The sequence below is a fragment of the Microcaecilia unicolor genome, unplaced genomic scaffold, assembly GCF_901765095.1.
Source record: "Microcaecilia unicolor unplaced genomic scaffold, aMicUni1.1, whole genome shotgun sequence".
In the NCBI taxonomy this organism is placed as follows: domain Eukaryota; kingdom Metazoa; phylum Chordata; class Amphibia; order Gymnophiona; family Siphonopidae; genus Microcaecilia; species Microcaecilia unicolor.
Window position 1 is genome coordinate 41687 of NW_021963677.1, and position 22566 is coordinate 64252.

The 22566-nt window shown below is 44.0% G+C and overlaps 1 protein-coding gene across 1 annotated transcript; it reads right to left on the reverse strand.

Moving 5' to 3' along the window:
- Positions 1–209: 209 nt before the first annotated feature.
- On the reverse strand, positions 210–22118 carry LOC115459559 (uncharacterized HIT-like protein Synpcc7942_1390; the record flags this gene model as incomplete). The annotated part of the gene is made up of 4 exons (XM_030189371.1): positions 210–909; positions 3649–3721; positions 8804–8908; positions 21963–22118. Coding segments are annotated over 4 exons (426 nt in total), but the record flags the coding sequence as incomplete, so codon positions are not given.
- Between the last annotated feature and the right edge of the window lie 448 nt (positions 22119–22566).

Below are 22566 nucleotides of genomic sequence, written 5' to 3' on the forward strand. Positions count from 1 at the left end.
CAGCATGACTGGAACTGGACTCCTTTCAGAGTCCTCACACTATCTAAAGGAAAAGTGCATTATTAAACTGACTTGGGGAAAATCCACTATTTCTGGGATAAGTAGCATAAAATGTATTGAACTTTTTTGGGATCTTGCCAGGTATTTGTGACCTGGATTGGCCACTGTTGGAAACAGGATGCTGGGCTTGATGGACCTTTGGTCTGTTCCGGTGTGGCAATACTTATGTACTGAGATGCTGAAGAGATTTTGCAATGGTGAAAAAAAACATAAATTTTATTTTCACCTGATGAAACAGACTTTCTATATCCTGCTCATCTCAGAGCATGTCCAGCACCATATAAAACACAGGAACATGAAGAAACTCACTACATTCTGGTTCTCTGAAACCTCCTCCAAACAACCGAAGACACAAAGAAGTAAGTGATGAAGGAAAGAAGCTGGATGCTGGGAGTGTTACAGGGCTGCAGGGGAGGGGAGAACTTAAGTCAGGGCCTGGAGTGTTACAGGGTTGTAGGGTAATGAGATTGATTGGGGGTGAAAGCTGGTATAAGGTTGGAGGGACAGGTGAGCCCAGGGCTGGAACAGGTACAAGGATGAGAGGTGAGTCAGGGCCAGGAATACCACCTGAGATTAGAAAAATACAAAGAAAGTCAACATTCCCATTTTGGTTTTACATTTCTCATTTCTTAAGGCCAAGTCTACATTTCTTTCATACTTTAATACATTCTTTCATGGCTATATCACCAGAATAATACAATTTTATCAGAAAATAATTCTAAGAGGAAGCTTTTTCTATGGTCTGCAAACGGTCCTGCTATCCTGGTGGCCAACCCATCTGCCGACCTCCAATAACGTGAATATGCAGATGATACACGGACTGTGCTCCATGCTTCCCATCATTGATCACTAAAAGGGGAAGACAGAGAAAGAGATTAGCTGAGTCAGAAAAACAGACATGTAGGTCCAGAAACATAGATGATGTTAGCAGATATGGGTTACTAGGTCCAGCCAGTTGGCCCTGCTGAGTCTGCCTTCAGTGCTGTCCCAGATCCCTACTTATTTATGTATTTTAAAAACTTATACACCACCTATAAAAAAATACTAAAAATTAAAACAAAACATAATGGCATTATCCAGCATTAAGTAGCACGAACGCAGTCACAAAATAACTGTTTTCAAATATTTTCTGAACAGCATAAAATTTCGAGCAATGACGAAGCTGACCAGACAACTCATTCCATAAAGAAATTCCAGCGGGAAGAAACACTGAAGCTCATATATCAGCATGGCACAGTCGCATCACTGCATCAGCGGAGAGACGCATAGCAGACTCTGACTTCAGTACACGTCTTGGATGGTACATGTTCAATGCTTGCTTCAAATCAAATGCAGCAGCGAGAGACAATGCTTGATATACAATTGCCAACACCTCAAACTGTATTCAAACAGGAAGCCAGGGCAATTGCTTGAGAGCTGGTGTAACATGAGAAAACTTTGATGTACCTACTATTGTTCGTACATCCGCATTCTGGACTACTTTCAATGCCTTGATACTCAAAGCAGACATACCGATATACAAGGCATTGCAGTAGTCCAGCCGCACTGAGATAATACTTTGAACTACACATCGGAAATCATACAAAGAGAGCATGGGCTTAGTCTAAATATCATACAGAGCCAAGAGAAAACTTGATCTGTGGTCTTCCCCAATCCTCCCTTTGCAATTAAGATGCCAATCCACTTGTTTATTAGGATTTATTTACCGCCTTTTTGAAGGAATTCACTCAAGGCGGTGTACTGTAAGAATAGATCAAACATGAGCAATACACAACTACAGCAGTAAAAATATTCAAATAATACAAAGTATGGCATAGTATACAACTTATGATGTCAACACAATACATAATAGAACGTTTTAATTGACAGCGTAGGGTATAAGCAAAGATGGAACATATAGATAGGTAAGAGAGTAAGAGGAGTTAGAAAGTAAGGTGATTAATTTAAAGAAAGGTGCACATGAGGTCAGAGATGGTTAAATATTATCTCAGCTAGGGTAAGAGTGGATAAACTTAGTATCTATCCGACTGCCACAATCTGTGCTGGAGTCTCTCAGTATAAAATTAGTTTCTCAAATTCCTTTTGAATTTCCCTCCATGCAACTTCATATTATGACCCCTTGACCTCCTTAAGCTATAGGAAAGCATAACCCCAATATTTAAACACCAGAATCGACACTGAATTCAAATGTTTAAATCTATACTTAGATATTCAGTGCCAGACGATATCCGGAAACTGCCACTAAATATCCAGGTACAGAACAACTGCTGGACGTTACCCAGGTACTAACCAATACTCAGTGATATCGAAGGTAGCCGGATAATTTCCAGCTGTATCAATGTGTATATGTTCTTATATTCTGCTATATCCTCTACAGTTCCAAGCGGATTACAAATCAAGAAGCCAGAGCATTCCTGAGAACTTGAACAGAAAAATCTAGTCTAATAAATGAGATTTTGCAAAATGTAAAGTATACCGCTATGGTCTGAATTTGTTTTGGCAACACATTCCAAATTAAAGAAGTTTGATAATCAAGTCTGCAGGAAAACATTACTTTTGAGTTTTAAGCCTTTGGGACTAGGAAACCGCAAAGCAAATGAAGTATGTAGTGTCGTAGATCTTACTCTAGAAACAGAACCAATCAGTATAGTCAACTATAGGGGAACGAGACCACAGAGACTCTTAAAGATCAAAGTACATCCTCTACAGGCAGCCAATGCAAAGCTTTCAACAGTGCTGTAACCATCTTGTGAACAGAATAGATCAATCTCACGGCGGCATTCTGCAGTCTAATCTTTTCAGTAAATATCTGGGACAACCAATATACGTCACATTGCAATAATCCAACTGAGCTTGGAGGAAACTTTGGACAACTAATTCTAAAGGTTGATAGTTTTAAACAGCCTCTTATTCTTCTCAGTTGTCTCAATATCATAAAAGATAAGATCATTTTGGTCACCCTCCTCTGTAAGTTTCCTAATTCCATTACGTCTATTTGAAGATACGATGACCAGAATTACACACAATGCTCAAGGATATTTCAGTGGTTCCCAAACCTGGTCCTGGAGGCACCCCAGCCAGACAGGTTCTCTGGATATCCACGACGAATATTCATGAGAGAGATTTGCATGTAATGGAGGGTCTAAATCATCCTCCTAATGAGGTTTTTATTTTTCGTATACTTTCGGATCCCCGTTCACATACTGTGGACGTGTCAGTATGAAAAAAGCAGTTACAGCTTTTACACCTCTATCAGCTGATCTGTGCTGTTTTTTTCTCTTGTAATGTTGTCCTGCTCTGTTTGTGGATGTCTACCTTGATCTATTCTTGTATATAATTATAAAGATGTAGTAGCAATAATGCTACATGAAGTTTAGAACGACACTAAAAGTCTGTCTTTCTGTCCTGGCTTTTCCAGGCTCTACCACTTGATAGAGCATAAGGAACCCAGACCCTATCTTGTCGGTCGCTTTAGTTCTTTTCTAATCTGATCTAGAGTTGGAACGCTTTACACTGCTTTGATCGTTTTTGTTAAAAGGCAATATATTCTCATTACATTAGAGGGGTGAAAGGACACCGGTGACTCACCTAGTCTGTAGCCCTCATCCAGTCCCTCCTTCTTTGCCAACTGGCTCGCTGTAACCAGCAAGTGACCCAGCAACTGTGAAATGGAAAGATTATACTGTAACTCAGACACCAATATTGCAAAAGGAAGAACTGATCTCGGCTCCCTCCCTCAGCACATACGGCATGCGGTGAAGGCTCCCTCCGCTTTCCTCTCACTAGAGAATGACACGGGGATGAGCACCTGCAGTAACCGCGAGGATGGGGATGGGGATAGAGCCCATGGGAACGGGGCGGTGATGGGGGACAGAGTCCGTAAGGATGGGGACAAACTTTGCCCCCATGTCACTTTCTACTTTGAAGCCTGTTAATGAACTGGACTGTTATTTATGTTTGAGTGATGTAGACAATGATATTTTGATTTTTTGGAAAAACAAGCAAATATGTTGGCCACAGCTAGCAAAATTTGCATGGGGGATCCTGTACATCCTGCTACCAGCACATCTTCTATTGCAAGAAGGACCGTGGAAGACAGGGGAGCTAGACTGAACCCTGAGGTTGTTGATGACTTCTTCATCCAAAGATTAAAACATCATAACAGTGCTTCATAGGGCATATTTCTCCCCTGTAAGGCATACAGAACAGGCTGTATTTTGTACCCCTGGACATTTTAACAGGGTGGAATAGGATTCCTTGGGGTAGTAGAAGTCAGCTATTGTTCCGGTTGGAAGGGTAGAGGGTGGTGGTGGTGGGAGGGTTTATTATAGCTGCTTGTTGTTGTTATTATTGTTTTCTATTTGTGATTTATAAACAATAGTTGCACAGCATATTGTTCCTTTTAATACTTTAATAAAAAGATTTAAATATAAAATCATACGTGTTCGAGGCTTCTGCAGATGAGAACAGAGCCCATGGGGCAGGGACGGAAACAGAACCTGCGAGGATGGGGTGGGGACGGAGTCGAGGCCTGCGGGAACGGGGTGTGGACGGAGACAGAACCAGTGGGGATGGGGACAAATTTTATCCCTGTGTCATCTTCTACCTCCCACTTCAAGGAAGACTGTCCAGCACTTTCCCCCCTGGAGCCTGGGCTGCCCCTTACCCCATCCCCAGGGGGAATATCCAGTGCAGGAAGACTTCCCTAGCAGACACCCAAGGGAACATGTTCTCAACACAAGCCCCTCGCCATACATCCTACATCATTTATTTATATTCACATTTAACTCCTGCCTTTTCAGTGGTAGTTCACGGTGAGTTACAGTCAGGTACAGTAAGCTATTTCTTGCAGGGTTAAGTGACTTGCTCAAGGCCACAAGGAGCAGCTGTGGGACCTGAAGGGTGGCCGAGGGGACACTGTGTTTGCTCTGTGAAACGTGGCTGAGGGGCCATTTCCAGATATGCTCACAGTGGTTAGCATATCTGGGTTTTAAAAAGGGTTTGGACAAGTTCCTGGAGGAAAAGTCTATAGTCTGCTATTGAGAAAAACATGGAGAAGTCACTGCTTACCCTGGGATCAGTAACATGGAATGTTGCTACTAACTGGGATTCTGACAGGTACTTGTGACCTGGCTTGGCCACTGCTGGAAGCAGGACACTGGGCTAGATGGACCATTGGTCTGACCCAGTATGGATACTCTTATGTTAATACGTTCAGTCTCTCTCATCAAGGATCCAGGTGAGCATCTTATGCCTCTTCCACTATACCCGGGAGGTGAGTGTCCCGTACCCCTTTGCCTCATATTGGGGAGAGTGGACGCTGAATGTGTCCCCCTCACACACACACACTTCCTCCTAGAAAAATATGCACTCTCGCTTGACTTGTTTGCAGGCCATGACTGACTGGCTGACTAGGAGTGGTTTGTACTTAATTTTCACCAGACAGAGGCAGTGAGGTTCATCTCTTCTTCAGATCAAATTATGCTTTGGGATATTTTATTTCCAGTAGAACCAGGAGACGAGCACTAATTTTATCTTTTTTTTTCTTCTATTTTGGGAAAGCTAAGGCCTTTCTTGGCAAATGACATTTGGCCATTGTTGTGGCCCCTCGGCCATCCTTTATGGAGTGAGTACCTCATATCCCCTCAAGAAAACCGGAACAAAACGAACACCCCGCATCCCCTCAAGAAACCTGCACAAAAAGAACCCCACATGCCCTCAAGAAACCTCCACAGAGCCGAGAAGTCTGTATATTCTTACCCCTTCCATGAAGGCAAGAATCCTACATCCCACCCCCTTTTTTCTGGAGTCAAGCATCCAGAAACATTAAGAATTTGACACTGTTAAGGCCTATGCATTCAGCAACTTTCTGCCTTATGTATAGTAAGCAAAAGCCTTAACAAACAGCACAAAGGATACAGACACCAAAGAATTTTTCTATTCTTATATCAAAACCTGACAGCAGTTGCCATTATCTCTGCTGTTCTTTAAGATACCTATATGTTTACTACTTTTTTATTGCATTGTTATGTTATTTAATTGAACTGTAATTTGCCCTACGGTCTTGTAAGCCACATTGAGCCTACTATTGGTGGGAAAATGTGTTAAATAAATGAAGTAGTGACTAATAGAAACTGAGCACATTCTCACGCGGTGTGCCTGCCTAGACATCACCAGCAAGGCATCTCTACAGTGGTGCAACAGTCAACAGCAGGATCCCATGCATGTCAGAGGAGACAGGTAGGGGGAACGTCAGGAGGGGAACGCCAGCAGGACATAATTTGGGAGACAAGATAGTGTAATCAAAGGAGATCTATAACGATTGCAGTCAGGTCATGGGAATGGACTCAACCTCCTATTACCACGCAGGCAAAGAATTAGTGGAAAACCAGCAAAATACAAGTTAGAGGCTGACGGTATTTCAGTTTCGGCACCAAAATGGGCAAAATCCGGGATCAGATTTTGGCTGAAAACATCTGTGCATTTTCAGCTGAAACAGTAACACTCTCTCCTCCTTCCCCCCCCCCCCCCCACCCGACCACAACCTTAGGAATCCCTGGTGGTCTAGTGGCCTCTTTGGGGGCAACAATGACCCCCACTCATTTCTGCCCTGTGCCACTGCTGCATCACAATGGCAGCCAAGACTCCCACAGAGGGTCCCAGCAGGGGCAGGCAAGTCTCCTGCCCCCAAAGAAGGCATTAGACCACCAAGGATTCATATGATAGGCCCAGGGAGGGCCTATGGGGGGGGGGACAAAAAGTGAGGGAGCTGCCATTGCCAGGGGGGGGGGGGTGGACTCGGGAGGGTGGCTGCCATTGCCAGGAGGGGTGGACTCAGGAAGGGGGCTATTTTTGGTCAGATGTGGGGGTGGGGGGTGGTTTCAGTTTCTGATGATACCGTGTGGTCAATTTTGGTGGCAGATTCGGTTTCAGCAGAAGCTGAAGATCCTGGGTTCGGTTGGGTTCTAGTACGTGTTCAAAACTTTCAGAAAAGGGTGCAAGTCCCGGGCTTGATGACTGGTTAAGCTGAGGGAGCAATGACTGAAGGAGTCTCACATAGGTATGGCTGGTACTGAGCTGGAGCTGCAGACTTCCTGGTATTCCTACTTCCCCCCAGAACTAGCTCAACCTAACCCTACGGGAACCTTTCCCTAAAATAACCACAATTCCCAGCATGTTCCATAACTAATCTTTTATTGTGGTTATAACAAAAGGGAAAATACAAGCCTTTATTCTTGGCAACTTCTCATAGGGCTTCCATAATACACAAAAGACAGTAGTAACAAAATATTTCCCCTTTCTCTACAAATATTGGACATCCAACATATATGAGTGAAATTCTCTCCTACCAATGTCTCTTCTCTGGTTCCACAGTACTGGTTGCTTGTAGGAACTCCACCCCTGCCAGTGCTGTCTCTCTTGTTTGCATAGTGCTGCACAAGGTTTCGACCTTCCCCCTTTCTCTACCTACAACCTGTGATACATCTAGGCTCTCAAACCCTTTTCCTGGTTCAACCTACCCCCCCCCCCCCCCCGGCTTCCTTTGGGCTGCAAAGCACTGCAGAAGGAGGTTTTTTCCTTTCCCCTTTCTGCATCCAGCATAAATGCTCTTAATTCATAGCACTGCTGTAATCCTTCAGATGTGAATAAACCTAGTTGCACAGAATGCATGCCTAGGCTATACTTCTGCCTTTTTTTTTACTGGGATCTCTATTCCCCAAACTACAGCTTCCCCCCCCCCCCCCCCCCCCCCCCCCCAGCCTAAACCTTCTTCCAGGCTCTCTTTCCAGGCTGCAATAATCCTTCAAACTTTTCCAAAATCTTTCCTTTCGCAGCCAGGGCTGCCAAGACGGGGGGGGGGGGGGGGGGGGAGGGGGGGGGGGCAAAATTCCCCGGGCCTGGGCCTCCAAAAGAGGCCCAGCGCCGGGGTCAGGCCACCAGCGCTGCAGTCCCTGGTCTCACCTGCCTGCCTCCACGGCTCCGGGCCCCCTTCATTCAAAGCGGCAGTCGCAGATTGCCTCCCTTCAGGCCTTCCCTCTCTGTGTCCCGCCTTCGTGGAAACCGGAAGTTACATCAGACGAGGGCGGAACACAGGGAGGGAAGGCCAGAAGAGAGGCGATCTGCGACTGCCGCTTTGAATGCAGGGGGCCCGCAACCATGCAGGTGAGACCGGGGACTGCAGCGGCGGGGGTGCGACGGGAGGCGGCAGCGGCAGGGGAGTGACAGGGGGCACCAGCGACAGGGGGTCGGTGGCAGGGCGGCTTTACCCCGGGCCCGGCCTAGTGTCAAGGCAGCCCTGCTCATTGCTTTAGGGTCCTATTTACTACCCCAAGGGGTTTCAGCCTCTGTGTGTGTGTGTGTGTTCCTCCTGTGCTCTGTCTCTAGCTCCTTCAAATACTGCCTGCAGAGTGTGCTTACAGCCCCTAATGCGCTATCTACCTCAGTTGGGGAAAGACTAGCATTGGACTACCTGTCCTAAGAAGCTCTCCTCTCTTGCCTCAGCTGGCTGATGGATGTACCTTCCATGGCCTACTTCCTGCTACTATCCCTCCCCCATGCCTTCTGCTTTACTTGAATACAGGGAGTTCCTTGCCAGTAGAGACGCAAGCAAGTAAAGATATATTACTGAAAGTTTTCCTTTTGACTTTCCTGGGAGTAGAGGATCTCCCAGGTGATGGCAAATCTTAATCTCTCTGTTCCCAGGGATTTTGACCTGGTTTCCAGTGCCAGCCCCAATGTTTACCTCCTTATCATCCTCTGTAACTTCACTGATCCTGGGGATTGGAGTCTTAGGGATCACAAGGAAATGCAGCGGGGCTTGAGGGTTCACATCCCGAAATGCAACACACTATATGAGACAGAAAAAAAAACGTAAGGAGTTATACATTATAAAGGCTATTTTTGTGCGTATGCCTGTATATATATATACACATAAAATACCTCTTAAAAATTACCCATGCTTGCTATGACAAGTACATGACCTGGGTGTAGCCACATTTGGGGGAGGAGCTCGGGCAGAGGACAGGTAGAATCACAAAGTATATGTGTAGGTTATAAGACACACGACTTTGTTCATATCAGTGGCGTAGCTATGTGGGGCCTTGGGGGCCTGGGCCCCCATAGATTTGGCCCTGGACCCCCCTGCTGACGACCCTCTCGACCCCTCCCTCCCCCCGCCGCCTGCCTTTGCTGGCGGGGGACCCCAATCCCCGCCAGCCGAGGTCCTCTTCTTCTCGCAAAAGGCTTCCTTCTGTTTCTGACATCCTGCACGTACAACGTCAGAAACAGAAGGAAGCCTTTTGCGAGAAGAAGAGGTCCTTGGCTGGCGGGGGCTGGGGTCCCCCGCCAGCAAAGGTAGATGACGGCGGGTTGGTGGTAGGAGGGGGGGAGGGTCGAGAGGGTCGTCGTCGGGGGGGGGGGGCAAAGTTGGTGGTAGCGGCGGCGGGGTCGGCAATGGCGGGGGGGTGTTGGCGCCGGAGGGGAGGCTAAAATGTGCCCCCTCACCTCGGGCTCTGGACCCCCACTCCAGCCGAAGTCTGGCTACGCCCCTGGTTCATATGTCAACTACACACATGTATACACCAGCTTTTGTGCTGCTGCTTTATAAAGGCATATAGGTGCTCATGTGTCTTTATAAGAGAAGGTAAAAATAGGCACTTCCTTGGCCTTCTGACCTAGACAACCTATTATGAAACAATCGTCGTTCAGTGGACGCAGAAATTAAGCAGTTATATAGATGCCACAAGTACAGGGAAAATTACATAAGGTTATGGACAAACTGAGGGAAGATGTTTACCTGAACGTGACTACCTTTCAAACACTGCAGTCAGCAAAGCAGTGCACAATGGAATAAAGGTACAAAAAAGAATGACGGACAACATTAACACATGAGGTTAATAACACAACATTGTCACGAAATGCCTAGCCACCCGCCTTGGGTTACTCCACAGCCACTTGATGGGTTTATCAGATGAACCAGTCAACAGAATTTTGGATAAATCGCCTCCTATCCAGCAACTCTAATTTCCTCAGGAACAGCTTAGTTTACCCCTTACCCCATTTTATTAACATCTTCTAAAAAAAAAAAAAATCTAATACACTGGAAAGGCAAAATTTCCCTGTGCTAAATCCATGCTGGTTAAAGTCATGTTCATCGATGTTTTCTAGCCGTGATATTTCCCACATCACCCGTAGAAAGTACTGCGGCTTTAATGATAGATTACAGAAAACCTTTAACAGGCCTGTAGTTGAAGAATTCATAGAATACCATCCGATAACTGCTGATTACTCTTTATCTCCCAGGTTAAACAGTAAAAGAACACCAGCATAGTCCATCTGGTTGCTCATTGATGTTCAGTGACGCGCTTCAGTTCCTCTGAGTCATTCTCAAAGAATGTAAGTCTTACTGGTTTGTATCGTTGACATTCTACGCAGGAAAGACTGAAGCAAATCATTTATTTCGTTTTTCTGCTACGGCCTTGTGGCTTCTCTTTGCCTCTTTCTGTGGCAACCTTCTTTTCAAATTCTCCCTTGGCCTGTCTTTTAAAGCTTCTAACTTGCCCCTATTACTATTTCCTAATTTTCTTTTGTTTTCTTTTGCTCTGCTTCCAACTGTTTAAAAGATGTAAATTTTGGCTTTACTGGCTTCTTTTGCCTCACTGTTTAATCATGCTAGCAGTATTTTTGTCCTTCACTTGAACGTTTCAATGGCTAGAAAGAATATTTTGGGCAGCACCAAGGGGCAAATGAACTCCTTAAAGCCATCCCCAGCTGAAGGCTGCAGTGTAGGAATTCAACTGGCAGGCCTTCAACACAACTATGATGTCTTGGGGGCAGCCCTCCGTAGACCTGATGGAGACAACTCAAAATGCAAAGGCACCCAGGTTCTTCAGCAGATGGAAGATGAACAGACGCAAGGGAGTAGATACTCAGGCAATCCCATGGCCTTCTGACTAATTGCTGTATGTGCTTCTCCCCTGGCCTTTATTAGGAAGGATAATACAGTGCATCCCCTCACACAAAGGGAAGGTAATTCTGGTGGCCCCTGCACCCCTCCTATGGAGACCTGAAGAAGTTAACAGCAGCAGAGTGAGGGGCACAATCGAACGGGGACGACCATCTCTAAGGGCACCAATCTCTAAGGACGTCCCGGTCAAGGGGCGGGGAAATCCGTATTATCGAAACAAGATGGGCGTCCATCTTTCGTTTCAATAATACGGTTGGGGACGCCCAAATCTCAACATTTATGTCGACCTTAGAGGGTCTATCCCCGGTTTTCGGCGATAATGGAAACCGAGGACGCCCATCTCAAAAACGACCAAATCCAAGTCATTTGGTCGTGGGAGGAGCCAGCATTCGTAGTGCACTGGTCCCCCTGACATGCCAGGACACCAACTGGGCACTGCAGTGGACTAACTGATGCACTAACTGAATGGAAAAAGGCATGAAGTGGTCACTAACCACCTCCCACCCTGAAAAAAACAACTTTAAAAACTTTTGGCTTTTTTTCTTTTTTGAGTATGGGTGAAAGATGTCCTTCGCTATGCCTCCGTGACAGCAGTTGAGGACGTCCTTCGCTATTTATTTATTTAGATTTTGCTCACACCTTTTTCAGTAGCTCAAGGTGAGTTACATTCAGGTACACTGGATATTTCTATGCCTCCGTCCCTGCAACGGCAGTTGAAGATGTCCAAAATGTGGATGTTTCTGTGAGAAGGACGTCCATGCCTGCTATGCCTCCGACACCCCCTTTATTGATTTGGATTTTGGATCACAAGTAACAGCAGTGGGATTTGAACCGGCCACCTCTGGATTGCAAGACCAGTTCTCTAACCACTAGGCTACTCTGCTACCCTTCCACTCTATTCCACTCCCTTGAAATTTGGCCATCCCTGTGAGGGGGGGGGCAGTATGCAGGTCCCTGGGGGAGGGAGGTATGTGTGTGTCAGCGGAGGCAAAACGAAGGCGTGGACGTCCTTCTTTCAAACATTTTGGACGGCCTCAACTGCCCCCCACAGGGATGGCCAAATTTCAAGGGAGTGGAATAGAGTGGAGGAGTGGCCTAGTGGTTAGAGCACTGGTCTTGCAATCCAGAGGTGGCCGGTTTAAATCCCACTGCTGCTACTTGTAATCCAAAATCCAAATCAATAAAGGGGGTGTCGGAGGCATAGCAGGCATGGACGTCCTTCTCACAAACATCCACATTTTGGACATCTTCAACTGCCGTCGCACGGACGGAGGCATATCGAAGGACGTCCTCAACTGCTGTTGCAGGGACGGAGGCATAGAAATATCCAGTGTACCTGAATGTAACTCACCTTCAGCTACTACTGAAAAAGGTGTGAGCAAAATCTAAATAAATAAATAGTGAAGGACGTCCTCAACTGCCGTCGCAGGGACAGAGGCATTGCGAAGGAGGTCCTTCACTCATACTCAAAAAAAAAAAGACAAAAGTTTTTAAAGTTGTTTTTTCAGGATGGGAGGTGGTTAGTGACCATTGGGGGAGTCAGGGGAGGTCATCCCCGATTCCCTCTGGTGGTCATCTGGTCATTTAGGGTACATTTTTGTGGCTTGGTCGTAAAAACAAAAAGGACCAAGTAAAGTCAGCCAAGTGTTCGTCAGGGACGCCCTTCTTTTTTTTTTAAATGCCCTCCCATGAGAGGTGGTGGAGTTGGAATTCAAACATGTGTGGGATAAACACAAAGGAATCCTGTTTAGAAGGAATGGATTCACGGAATCTTAGCGGAGATTGGGTGGCAACACCGGTAATTGGGAAGTGAAACTAGTGCTGGGCAGACTTGTACGGTCTATGCCCTGATCGTGACTGGATAGGGATGGGCTGGAGTGTAAATTTTAAGGGGCTTCAACGTTACCTTCAGTACAAGAACAGTGCTAGGCAGACATTTACGATCTGTGCCCTGAGAAAGGCAAGGACAAATCAAACTCGGGTATACATATAAAGTATCGCATACCATGTAAAATGAGTTTATGTTGTTGGGCAGCCTGGATGGACCGTACAGGTCTTTATCTGCCATCATTTACTATGTTACTATGTCAAAGGCCATAGTAGACCAGGTGCCTTTAAATAAAGAGAAGAAAGACTTGAAAAATTGCACATTATCACTGTCAACTGTTGAGCAAGCTGTTAATAAGAATAAAAGTGCCTGTATACAAATGCTAGAAAACTATAAATACAATGGGTAAGTTAGAATATACTGCACTAAATGAAAAGATAGATATAAGGGCTCATTTTTGAAACAGAAAAACATTCAAAAAGTTGCATAAAGCGGCATTTGGATGTTTTGCTTGCCAAAACATTCAAATCGCTACTTTTCGAAACCCATTTTTTAAATGTTTAGCTATGCAGTCCTTCACCTGTGTGTCCCAATCACAAGGGAGCGTGTCGCACTTTTTCTGCCATAATGAAACAAAACAAAAACGTCCAGGGCTACAAAATTTAGACATTTTGGTCTAGACCTGGTTTTTACAACTAGAACCTTTATTTTATCATCCTCACTTTAATAATCCCTTATCTCTTGTTTGTCCTGTTTGTCTGTCCTAATTAGACTGTAAGCTCTGTCGAGCAGGGACTGTCTCTTCATGTTCAAGTGTACAGCGCTGCGTACGTCTAGTAGCGCTTTAGAAATGATAAGTAGTAGTAGTAGTAATTCAGAAAAAGGTGCCCTAAATGACAAGATGACCACTGGAGGAATTACTCCTGTAAATAATTGTCAGAAACTGAATGCAGTGAAAAACAGGTTCAGGCTTTCTAAGCAAACTAGGCCTGTAAAATCAAAGCATCTCTTCTCAGTCCTGATACTTCACTGAAGAAATGTGACAGTCTGATTAAGTTAATGAAGCCTGGCAGAGTTACAAAGTTGGCAAGAATTGTGTACAGCTGGACATAGGCATGCAGACAAACTATAAGAAATAATTGGGCCAGGTGCAGAAAAGTTCAATTTAAGGATGAGCGAAGCTTGGAGATAAGAAAACTTACTAAGGTTGAAACTTGGTCCTAATTGGATGAGAGATAAGAAAGTTGGAACTTGGGCATAAGTGGATGTATGTGGAGGAGTGGCCTAGTGGTTAGGGTGGTGGACTTTGGTCCTGGGGAACTGAGGAACTGAGTTTGATTCCCACTTCAGGCACAGGCAGCTCCTTGTGACTCTGGGCAAGTCACTTAACCCTCCATTGCCCCATGTAAGCCGCATTGAGCCTGCCATGAGTGGGAAAGCGCGGGGTACAAATGTAACAAAAATAAAATAGATACTATTGGAGATTCTACATGGAATGTTGCTACTATTGGAGATTCTACATGGAATGTTGCTACTATTTGAGGTTCTGTTGCTACTCTGAGATTCTACATGGAATGTTGCTACTATTGGAGATTCTACATGGAATGTTGCTATTCCACTAGCAACATTCCATGTAGAAGGCTGCGCAGGCTTCTGTTTCTGTGAGTCTGACGTCCTGCACGTACCAGACTCACAGAAGCAGAAGCCTGCGCGGCCACATTGGTGATCTGCAAGGGCCGACTTCTACATGGAATGTTGGAATAGCAACATTCCATGTAGAATCTCAAATAGTAGCAACAGTGGAGGAGTGGCCTAGTGGTTAGGGTGGTGGACTTTGGTCCTGGGGAACTGAGTTCAACTCCCACTTCAGGCTCAGGCAGCTCCTTGTGATCCTGGGCAAGTCACTTAACCCTCCATTGCCCCATGTAAGCCGCATTGAGCCTGCCATGAGTGCCGCATTGAGCCTGCCATGAGTGGGAAAGCGCGGGGTACAAATGTAACAAAAAAAAAATGATGATGAAATTGCAGGTGGCTCATAGGGATCTATGGGACCAAAAAAGTATAAAAGGTCTGCTACCTAAGCAGTGCCTCGGAGAAGCCAGTAACCTGTGAAGGCACATGCCATGTGTCACGACGTGCTGCTCTCCCCACCTCTGAATGCCTGAATACTAGCTGTACTGTGATGTCTTCCTGTGTTGTTAAGTTTGCCTTTGGTAAGTATGAAATTATCTTAAGAAAACAAATCTAGTGTGTCCTTCTGATTCTTGAAGTTATCAGTGCCCAGGCTGTGTAGAACAGGCTAAGAATAGAAAAAAAGTCAAAGCAAATAATTATGTTAAATTGATGGAAATCCTATTATTTCCCCAACCAAAACTATCAATGTTGTGGCTTTATAGCCTTCCAATAGACCGTATAATAAAACACTCCCCAAAGTGGTCACTGACCCCCCCCCCCCCCCCAAATATGTGAAAAAAACAGTATATACCAGCCTCTATGACAGCATCAGATGTTATATAGCCAGTCCTAATAAAGCAGCAAGGAGGTCCCTGGAGTAACCCAGTGGTTGGTGCAGGTCACTGTGGAGAAGGGGACCCAGGCCAATAATCCACTGTTACACTTGTGGTGGAAAGTGTGAGCCCTCCAAAACTCACAAAAACCCACTGTACTCAGATATAGGTGACAAATGCAGGCATAAGGGATATTGTAGTGATGTACAGTTGGGTACACTGGGTTTTTGGTGGGTTTTGGAGGGCTCATTATACAATATAAGGAGATAATGTTGAGATATGTACCTGGGAGATTTTATGTGAAGTCCACTGCAGTGCCCCCTAGGGTGCCCCAGTGCTCTGCTGGGATGTCTGAACAGCCAGTCTACTAAGAATGCTGGGCCTCCATACATCCCAATAGCTTGATTTTGTGCTTTTTTCACTTGAATATTTTTTTTTCAAAAATGGTCCATAAAGATAGACGCACTGAGCACAAAAACATCTAGCAAGTGGCCACTTTTGAAACAGAAAGATAAACGTTTTTCTGTTTCGAAAATCACTACATTTGCCACTTGAATTTGGGACATTTTGATCAAAACATCCAACGTCGGATTTAAACGTCATATTGAAAATGCCCCTCGTAATAGGCATCTCTGAGACCTGGTGGAAGGAAGATAACCAATGGAACACATTACACCTGTGGCATCCATCCCACTTACAACCAAACTGATGGAAAGCATCGTAGCTAAACAACTTACTGAATACATCGACAATTTCTCAATCCTTCATGAATCACAGTTGGGCTTCAGATCTCTCCACAGTACGGAAACCGCCCTGGTAACTCTCCTAGCCAAGTTCAAAAAGGAAATCGCATTAGGTAAAAACATACTCCTCTTGCAATTCGACTTGTCAAGCACATTTGATACGGTTCACCACTATATACTATTAAGAACACTCAACAAGATAGGAAACCTTTGATCCATTTGAGTATATTCCCTCCTATGCCTAACCACGAGATCTTATCAAGTAAAAGCAAACTCAAACATATCACCATCATGGAGTACCGACTGTGGAGTACCCCAGGGTTCACCTCTCTCACTCATATTTAATCTGATGATGATCCCCCTTGCTCATGCCCTATACAAGCATAATCTTAATCCTTTTCTGTATGCGGATGATGTCAACATTTACATACCATTCAACTCTAATCCAACAGAATCACTGTTGCAATAAAGACTAGTTTAAGCTTAATGGATGCCTGGGCATCGGCATTCAAACTCAAACAAGGAAAAAACTCACTGCCTTATTCTCTCTTCTCACCACAAAACAAACCTCCCTTCATCCATAAAAACCCCGGAACATACTCTCCCAATATCGGACAAACTGAAGATCCTTGGAATTACTATTGACACCAACCTAACCCTGGAGAGCCAAGCCTCTGACACCACGAAGAAAATGTTCCATGCAATGTGGAAACTTAAACGGATCAAACAATTCTTCCCAAGGGAAACTTTCCGTAATATAATTCGAACAATGGTACTATCACATGTTGACTATTGTAACACCGTATATGCGGGATGCAAAGAACAGATCTTAAGGAAACTCCAGACCGCGCAGAACACAGCAGCTAGACTCATTTTCGGAAAGAAAAGATTTGAAAGTGCTAAACCCCTGCGCGAAATACTACACTGGCTACCAATCAAGGAACGAATAGCCTTCAAAATTTGCACTCTGGTCCATAAAATAATCCATGGTCTGGACCCAACCTACATGACCCAACTTATCGACTTACCAACTAGAAACATCATTGAATCATCAAGAACATTTCTAAACCTGAATTACCCAAACTGTAAAGAACTAAAATACAAATCAACATATGCATCCAGCTTTTCCTACATTTGCACCCAGCTCTGGAACGCATTACCTAGAAACATTAGAACTGTGAACACCCATCTAAAATTCCAAAAAGACCTCCTCTTCCGGAAAGCCTACCCAGCAGACCCAAACTAATTCATGAACAATGCATCACGTCTTTCTTTTTTTTTTTTTTAATTATTTTTATTGTATGAAGACAGAGACAACCAGTTATAAACAAAAACCAACCATCCACAATTTTGTGATAAAACAGAGCAGTAGTACAGAAATAGTCTTCTCTCCACCAGTCTTGGCTTCATAACTTTTTATCGTTTACACCCCCCTCCCTCCCATCTCCCTACCCCCCCTCCCCCAAAGGTTGCTCCTGCCCCATTACATGCAGACCCCTTTAATTACTCATTGCTAAATCTTGCGGTGAGAGTATTTTGAGTGCTCTCCCCCAGATGTCTCTGTATTGGCGGTTCCTCCCTGAGGCAGAAAGTCTGAACGATAAGCTTACCCATTGGGCCATCTCAACCATACAGTTTTTCCATACTTCTAGGTGTGGTGGCTCGGCATCTACCCACGCTTTCAGCACACACTTCTTAAGCAACATCATTGCCAATAACACAAATTTGCAGTGGGCTGCCCCCAGTTTTTGTTCTCGAAGTGATTCTCCACACCCCATTAATATGATCGAGTACTTCCACTCTACTGGGCGTTGCAGAACCTCCTCCACTAACCCTAACGCTCCGACCCATAACGTGTGAAGTGCTGGGCATTCCATGAATGAGTGTAAAAATGTTCCTGCGTTTTTCTTGCACTTATTGCACTTGTCATCTTCCCACATTCCCAGCTGTTTCCCCTTTACCTTAGTAATGTGGACCCTGTTAAGAATTCGATATTGTATTTCCTGCAGTGCTGCATTTGGAGTAAGCTTGCCCAGATTTCGAAATATCGCACCCAATCGCTCTACTGTAACTTCTTCTACTACATCTCTACTCCACTCCTCTGCTAAGTGTACCATATGGGGCGCTTTCTGATGTTCCCTCATCACCTGGTACCACCCTGCCATTTTATTACATAGAGGCGTCATCCGCATAAATGTATAATCTAGTTGTGTAAAACGGGTGAGGCTTTTACTCCCTCGTTCCATGCTCAAAATGTAATCTCGCGCTTGCAAATATGCAAAAAATTGGGAGCGAGGGATCTGCAGTTCGTGTCTGACCATGTCAAAGGTTGGGAAGACATCATCTCCATCCTTCCTAAATTGTCCTATGAATCTGCACCCCTTATCTTGCCAACTCTGAAACACTGATCTTCCCATCCCTGTCGGGAAAGCCATGTTTCCTACCAGCGGCAAAAAGGGACTGGTTCCCCTCATCGCTCCTCCTTGTCCTCTCCACCATCTCCATGCCAGCTGCAATGCTGCCACATACAGGTTGTCCACTGTCTTTTTTGCACCCTGCACTACCCATGATTCTAATACTGTAAAGGGGTCATTCAAACCACACCAACTTTCCCAGAATCCCGGGAGGGCATAAAATCCATGTCCTGTAATCAGCTCATGGATCCAGCGTACCAGCGCTGCCACATTGTACCTTCTCAGGTCTGGTAGTCTCAATCTAAGAAATGAACAATACCCCTTCCACATAATCCTATTACTTCAAATTTTACCACTCCAGTTATAATTAAGTGTACTTCTACCCTTATCCTACTCTGTATTGCTCACTAGAAGCTGTAGCCCCATCCCCGGAGACTTATCAGCTTCCTTGCACCTACTGTTACTCTATTTTCCATTCTGTATATATTCCCGGAGTTGGTACTCTCCTCTCCGGAACCTGTAAGCCACATTGAGCCTATTGCTATGCGGGAAAATGTGGGTTACAAATGTAATAAATACATAAATAAATGTTGCAGGGATAGGGTGGATCAATTAAGTGGAGGAGTAGGGTTGTATGTCAAAGAGGACCTTAAATCAAACAGACTGAAAGTTCTGCAAGACACAAAATAGACTTTGGAATCCTTATCGACAGAAATTCCATGTGTAAAGAAGAAAAGGATAGTGATAGGAGTATATTACAGTTCACAGTTTAATAAGACTTGATATACCTCCTATCAAAAAAAGGTCAAAGTGGTTTACAATATATAGTAAGTAAAGAGAAACGAACTCCATAGCTACTGGAAAGCTGAAAACACAGAGATCTTCAACAGGGGCCTATAAGGTAACCAGAGTTCAGCTACAATCCAAACACCTACATGAAAAAACAGGTTTTCAATTTAACCTTAAAGGTCTTATAAGACCTTTCCACCTGTATATCAACAAGAAGCTGATCCCAAAACAGTACAGTACATTTTGTACGTTTATCCTAGAAATAAGCAGTTTATATCGTATTTTATATTATGGATTTCAGTTGTTTCATGGATTTAAGATGTTTCAAAGTTTTTAATGTATATCCAAGAATGTAAAAGGACTTGAAGCGATTCAAAGAAAAGCAAAGAAAATGGGGTTTGCATAGCAAGATGTATGACAAGAGACTTGATGAACTGAACATGTATACCCTGGAGGAAAGGAGAAACAAGGGTGTTACGACAGAGATGTTCAAATATTTGAAAGTATTAATCCACACACAAACGGAAAGGTGGAAGGACTAGGTAACATGAATTGAACTTACAGGGGAGCCGACTCAGGAATAATGTCACGGAGATGGTGGTAGATACATGGAATGCCCTCCCGTGGGAGGTGATGGAGATGAAAACGGTAACAGAATTAAATAATTCATGGGATAAACACAAAGGAATCCTGTATGGAAGGGCTGGAACCAAACAAGCTTAGTATAGGAGAAAGTGGGATGTTTGTCCACGGAAAACCAAAGACTGGAGGGATTAATTCTTAATTAAGTTGTTTATTGATGAAAAAAAGACTCAACACAAACGTTGTGTTTCGGCCATTAGGCCTGCATCAGGAGTCTACAAAACATACATATACACGTATAGATTAATAAAAGACAATGACTATTTCTAATATAAAATCAGGATTGCAAATAAAACAGTAAACATAAATATTTTAAAAAAATGTTTAAAAAATCCTTCTACATAGACCAAATTATAATAGTAATAGTACAAGCTAAGAACTAATCAAATGAAAAAGTAGTCAGATAAAGGAAATAGCAATTTTTGTGTGCATACTTCTAAGCATAATCATACAACATTTATATATGTATTCATACTTAAAATACAGAAGCTTATTTATGAATTCCAAACCTTAACTCCTAAAGGCTTAAATAATGAAATTGATTTCCGTCCCTTCCTTTGAATAATTCCACATTATATTTCAATATCACCCCCCAAAAACTGTCCCTTAGACAAATAAATAATACCTCTACAACCATAGTTTATCAGTTCATACAGTTTGTCGGTTTTGCATTCATTCAAAACCTATACAAAACTGAAATCTTATCACAAGACTGATTAACCTCTCTGCTATGAACAATCAAACACTACCACTTTAAACCTTATGTGGAATAGGGTCTCTATATAGTCGATGGCCTAAAGTATGCTACAATCCACTGTATTACTCAGGAACTTTCATGCAATACCATAATGTTCTCTTCTCTACCATGTATGTACGCACATGGTATACACACATACCATGATTTAGTCCATATATGTTATGTTCCATGTATGTTACCATGTACGTATGTACCATGTATGCTACCACGTATGTATGCACCTTAACGCAACACCACTTGTAATTCTGTTTACCCGGAAATGGCAACCGCCATTACGGCAAATTTAAGCCACATTGAGCCTGCAAATTGGTGGGAAAATGTGGGATACAAATGCTACAAAATAAATAAAATGCACTCTATACTCTTTAACACCTTTTTTAAAAACATTTTTTTAATTTATCTTAAATTTATTCTATTCCTTAAATACAAAAATTAATGGTTCAATTTATCATCAATACTCCACTATTTTTCCCGTTTGTGTCGACTCTTTTTCTCATCAATAAACAACTGATTTAAGAATTAATCCCTCCAGTCTTTGGTTTTCTGTGGTCAAACATCCCACTTTCTCCTATACCTGTATTCTCTCTTGGGGCGTTCGTGTTCTCCGCTTCTTGCGGATTATCTGACCAAACAAACTTAGTAACATTTATTTATTTTATTTTTGTTACATTTGTACCCCGCACTTTTTCCCACTCATGGCAGGCTCAATGCGGCAGGCAATGGAGGGTTAAGTGACATGCCCAGGGTCACAAGGAGCTGCCTGTGCTGGGAATCGAACTCAGTTCCTCAGGACCAAAGTCCATCACCCTAACCACTAGGCCACTCCTCCACTCCAGTGCTGAGCAGCCTTCTATGGTGTGTGCCCTGCTCATGGCTAAACAGATTTGGATGGGCTGGAGTGGGGCTTCAATGACAACTTCAGAAGTTAGAGAACGAGGCTAGTGCCGGGTGGACTGCTACGGTCTGTGCCCTGAAAATGGCAAGGACAAATCAAAATCAAGTATAAGTAATATCACATCATACCTTATGCTATGAGTTTATCTTGTTGGGCAGACTGGATGGACCCTACAGGTCTTTATCTGCCGTCATCTCTTATGTTACTATATTTGGTGTATGGTGGGAGATTTTTGTATTGTTGTACATTAATCATATATATGCAACACAGGGATAACATAATACAGTGATGTATTCTTCCATCCATGTCCCTCAATGAAGGGGGGAGAATGCTCCCTTGTATACCCCCACCCCATGTTCACCTTTTTATCTTCATAGAAAATATCAGCAGGGATGGTGCGATCAATGATTTTGGAGAAGATGGTGAGGGGCTGCGTCCCGTAGATCTCCTGGGCTCTGTTGGCCCGCTCAGCCTTTGAAACTTCGTCATCATGGCCTCCCGAGCTGGATGCACATCTCTGGTATGGAAAGAAAACACAGCAGATGAGGCAAGCGGAGAGGGAGGGTCCCACTGACCACTGTAGGAGATTATATTTGGGGCATCTGATCTAGGGGTTTATCAAGTGAAACTTTAGAGGTTTATTTTTTAGGCAATTCAGTGCTTCCTGAGAGTTAAAAATAGGAGTTTATCGATATATTTGCTTTGTGTATGGGGGGAGATTTTTGTGGCTTTTTAGGTAGATTCCATTCCACGGCTCAAAGTTTTCCACAAACGTCTTTTCCCAGCCCCAGGTCCCCTTTTCCTACCACTAGCACCAGCCCCTCCATCTCTCTGTGTTTTTCTACCCATTTCCACCACTCTCAGACTCGAGCGAGCCTCCGAACCCCTTCTTGGATAATCATTACAAGTTCTGCAGTTTGACTGTTTCGTTGTACGTTGCCTTGAGATATTTGGTGAGGCAAGAC